The sequence below is a fragment of the Jatropha curcas genome, chromosome 6 (assembly GCF_041381405.1).
Source record: "Jatropha curcas cultivar XTBG-Jc1 chromosome 6, XTBG_Jcur_1.0, whole genome shotgun sequence".
NCBI lineage: Eukaryota > Viridiplantae > Streptophyta > Magnoliopsida > Malpighiales > Euphorbiaceae > Jatropha > Jatropha curcas.
The window spans coordinates 26,850,583-26,854,618 of NC_143156.1; the positions used below are offsets into that span (position 1 = coordinate 26,850,583).

The 4,036-nt window shown below is 29.6% G+C and overlaps 1 protein-coding gene across 1 annotated transcript; it reads left to right on the forward strand.

The window, feature by feature from the left end:
• The first annotated feature begins 423 nt into the window (after positions 1–423).
• Positions 424–3,295, forward strand: LOC149495834 (uncharacterized). The gene is made up of 9 exons (XM_089722949.1): positions 424–845; positions 982–1,168; positions 1,265–1,398; positions 1,483–1,595; positions 1,978–2,221; positions 2,346–2,501; positions 2,678–2,757; positions 2,848–2,897; positions 3,004–3,295. The coding sequence occupies exons 1-9, from the start codon at positions 459–461 to the stop codon at positions 3,135–3,137; spliced, it is 1,485 nt and encodes a 494-aa protein (XP_089579075.1). The 5' UTR covers positions 424–458; the 3' UTR covers positions 3,138–3,295.
• The last annotated feature ends 741 nt before the right edge of the window (positions 3,296–4,036 follow it).

A 4,036-nucleotide genomic window follows, 5' to 3' on the forward strand; every position in this document is an offset into this window, starting at 1 on the left:
AATTCTCTATTAACAATATTAAAAAATAATTTTTTAGAATATAAAAATTATTTCCAACTCAATGTATTAATATTGCCACGTTAGCACATTAATAGTCTAAAATGATGCCATATAAGCTTTTATGACTCAACTTTTATATATTTATATAGATAAATAGATAGACATAAAATGTAAGAAAACTTAAATCTTTAATTAAATCTTTTAATTAAATTTTAAATTTATTAATTAAAAGTATTCAACATAATAAACAGCATTCAGAAAACTAATCTTAACAACACAATAAAATAAGATTTCCTAAGATTTTATGATCAAACAAATACGAGTTTGAATCAAACTCTTAACAGAAAATCCAAAAATAGTACTATCCAGAATTAATCTTTCTTCATATAAATTACACCATTAGACTTACTAATTATTATTATTATTATTATATTATTTTACCTACAAAATCTTTAAAAATGGAACTACTCTTGCTCATGCTTTTCTTCTTCTTCTCCTTCATAATACACATTTCATACTCTTCACCATTATCAAAAATACCAAGACTTAGTGTTCATAATGGATTTGCTGATCCTAATTCAAATTCAAATCCAGGTTTTGCACCATTAGACTATGAATTGTATCATTACAACCAAACACTTGATCATTTCAATTATCAACCACAAAGCTATGCAACTTTCCAACAAAGATATGCAATTATTTACAAGCATTGGAGAGGTGCCCATGATTCTGCTCCGATTTTCGTGTATCTCGGCGAAGAGTCTCCGATGGATAATGATATTGACGTGGCCGGTATTCTCACTGATAATGCAGATCGGTTTGGTGCTCTAGTAGTGTTCATTGAGGTTAGTACTTGGTAGTGTGTTCTTGAGGATTTTTCATTGTCAAGGCATATTGATTGGTTAGTTCATTTTATTTTTTTTTCGTTTTTGGCTATTTGGTTTTGGTAATATAAATATGTTATATTTGTGGTGAGAACAGCATCGCTTCTATGGAGAATCAGTCCCATTTGTATCAAGAGAAGAAGCACTGAGGAATGCAACTCTACGTGGCTATTTCAGCTCTGCTCAAGCTTTAGCAGATTATGCAGAAATTATTTTGTACATTAAAAAAGAATTATCAGCAGACAAGTCTCCAGTCATCGTCTTTGGAGGATCATATGGAGGAAGTAATGATTATATATTTTAAATACATAATTACTTATTTAATTAGCGTAATTTAATCAATTTTTTATTATTATTAAATAAAAAATAAAAAATTTCAGTGCTTGCTACTTGGTTCCGGCTCAAGTACCCTCACATTGCATTGGGAGCATTGGCCTCTTCAGCCCCGATTCTTTACTTCGATGGTTTAATACCACAAGATTCATATTTCGCTGTTGCTTCAAAAGACTTTTGGGTAATTAAAAATTACATAAATTTTCATTTATTTTATTTATTATTAATAATCTTATATACATCTGATTAATTTTCGTTGATGCAGGAAACAAGTGAGAGTTGTTACAATACAATTGTACAGTCTTGGGCAGAGATTGACAGATTTGCTGCTATGGAAAATGGTCTTTCCTTGCTTTCAAAGAAATTCAAAACTTGCAAGTAATAAATCACACTCGAACTTTTTATTAAATTGAACTTGTGAGGAAAAAAATTTTTCAAAGGTTTGGGCACGATGATCTTTGGGACATCGAGCAGTCCTATACTGAAACTTTCAACTACGGAGAAATGTGCACTATATATATATATATATATATAGGAATGTGTCCACCATCTCCTGTTACCAGTAACATGCTAATCTCGCCTCTCATACCCTTATAGGCTTACGTGGTATGGCTCCACGAGTATAGTGCTCTCCTAGTTACGGCTCACGAAACAGAATTTGATTGTTTTTGCAATACATTGCGGATTATTTTAGTACTGTATATACTTTTTTGGTTGTTGATGATTTGTTATTATAAATAATTCTCCACTTGGCCAACAGAAATTTGGAGAATGTGTATGAGTTGAAAGAAATATTAGTGACTACATATGCTGCATCAGCACAATATGACAAACCAAGCAATCATGTAAGTCGGGTTTGCGAAGCAATTACAAGTGCACCACAGGGAACTGATATACTCGACAAAATCTTCTTGGGATTTGTTGCTTTCGCTGGAAAAAAAGATTGCTATGATCCAAATACCTTGTTTTGGTCACAAGAAACTACAGAAGGTTGGAATTGGCAGGTATTTATTTTATTTGTGTATTACATAAAATATAGTTAACCGTAGTTAAGATTATAGTTATTATAGTTGCCAAAATCATGCAATTATGAATAATTAATGACTAGTAATTCTTTGTGTTTCGTAGGTATGTAGTGATCTTGTGATCCCAATGGGTATTGATAGCAATAGAACAATGTTCCAACATGATCCATTTGTTATGGAAATTTTTACTGAGAGTTGCAAGGAATCTTATGGAGTTCTTCCTAGGCCTCATTGGGTTACAACTTACTATGGCGGTCAGGTATATATTCCAGCTTCTTCTGTGTTGGTTTCGATAGTAAGCAAACTCGATCCCTTAAGAGTGTTCTTGCACTTTGTTCGGAGACCGAAAAATCTTTATACTATACAGCTGCCAAGTACATATACTTAAAAGAAACTGAATGGTAATTGTATTGATATTTGAGTTTTTCATTGCAGCATATAAAAGAGGTTCTCAGGAGATTTGGTAGCAACATCATCTTCTCCAATGGCCTACGTGATCCTTATAGCAGTGGCGGGTAATAATTAACGATTGCGTTTTTCTTATATAACCAATAAAAAAATTATAAAATAAATTGATAAAATGATTTTTCATGTTTCATGTATAGGGTGTTGGAAGATATATCAGACAGTATAGTGGCACTGACTACAAGAGAAGGTAAAAATATAACTTTATATAAAAATAATTTTTTAGCCGTTATATTTAAAATTACGTTTATGTTAATAATAATTGTACTTGTCTCAAATATAAATTTACTATGCAGGTTCTCATTGCATGGACATATTATATGCAACAAAAGATGATCCAGAGTGGTTGGTCTTACAGAGGAACACAGCACTTGAGATTATAAGTGGATGGATATTAACTTACTATCAAGATCTGTTTGGAATTAATTAATTATCTTTCTTTAATCCACATTTATTTTATTTTTCCTCTTTTATTAGCATTTGATTAGAATTAGATTAATTAAATTATCGGTAGAATTCAGTTAGCTATAAATACTTTGGATTTTTCTTTTTTTTTTTTTTAATAAATTCGTATCTTGTTAAAAGCCATTATTATTTTTTTTTAATTTTGTTTATTTTGGTGTTCTCTTTCATATTTCTTTTAGCTGGTATGTTTTTGCTTTGGCTTTTCTTGTATAGGCACTAGCTTTTGGGTAAAAGCACAACCACGAGTGACATAAATTAAAAAATAAAATAAACTAAAATACACAAAACTGAAAATTATATTTGAAGAAATTAGAAATAAAAAATAAGAAAAACCTGGACAAAGAACACACATAAATCAGAAGAAAAAAAAAAATATATTCGAGCCGCTAACGAGATTAGTAACATTATCCATGAAAGTATTGTCTGCTTTGATGTCTCTCTAAAATTACAATCATGGTAAAATTTTGATGGCAAATCATATTACTCGTTTTTTGCGTTGCATTCAATTATTTATTTATTTATATATAGATTAGGTATAACTATGGTTTGGTTGAAATTGAAATTGAACTGGTCAAATTTAGAATTAAACTGCGATCTACGATTTAAAGTTTCAAACTGTAATTAAAATTGATAGTTTAAAGTTCAGTTGTAGTTTCTTATATTTGAAAATTAAAACCGGCGATTTCGATGTGAAATCATTCAAAAATAATAAAAGAAAATATCACACTTCACACTTATTTTTTAATTAATAAATTAATTTTATTTTTCATTATTAAATATAGTAACTTTACCATCATCTTAAAATTTATTAATATAAATATAACTTATAAATTAGAAGTTGAAAAAGGGAAAAAAATTGCTACT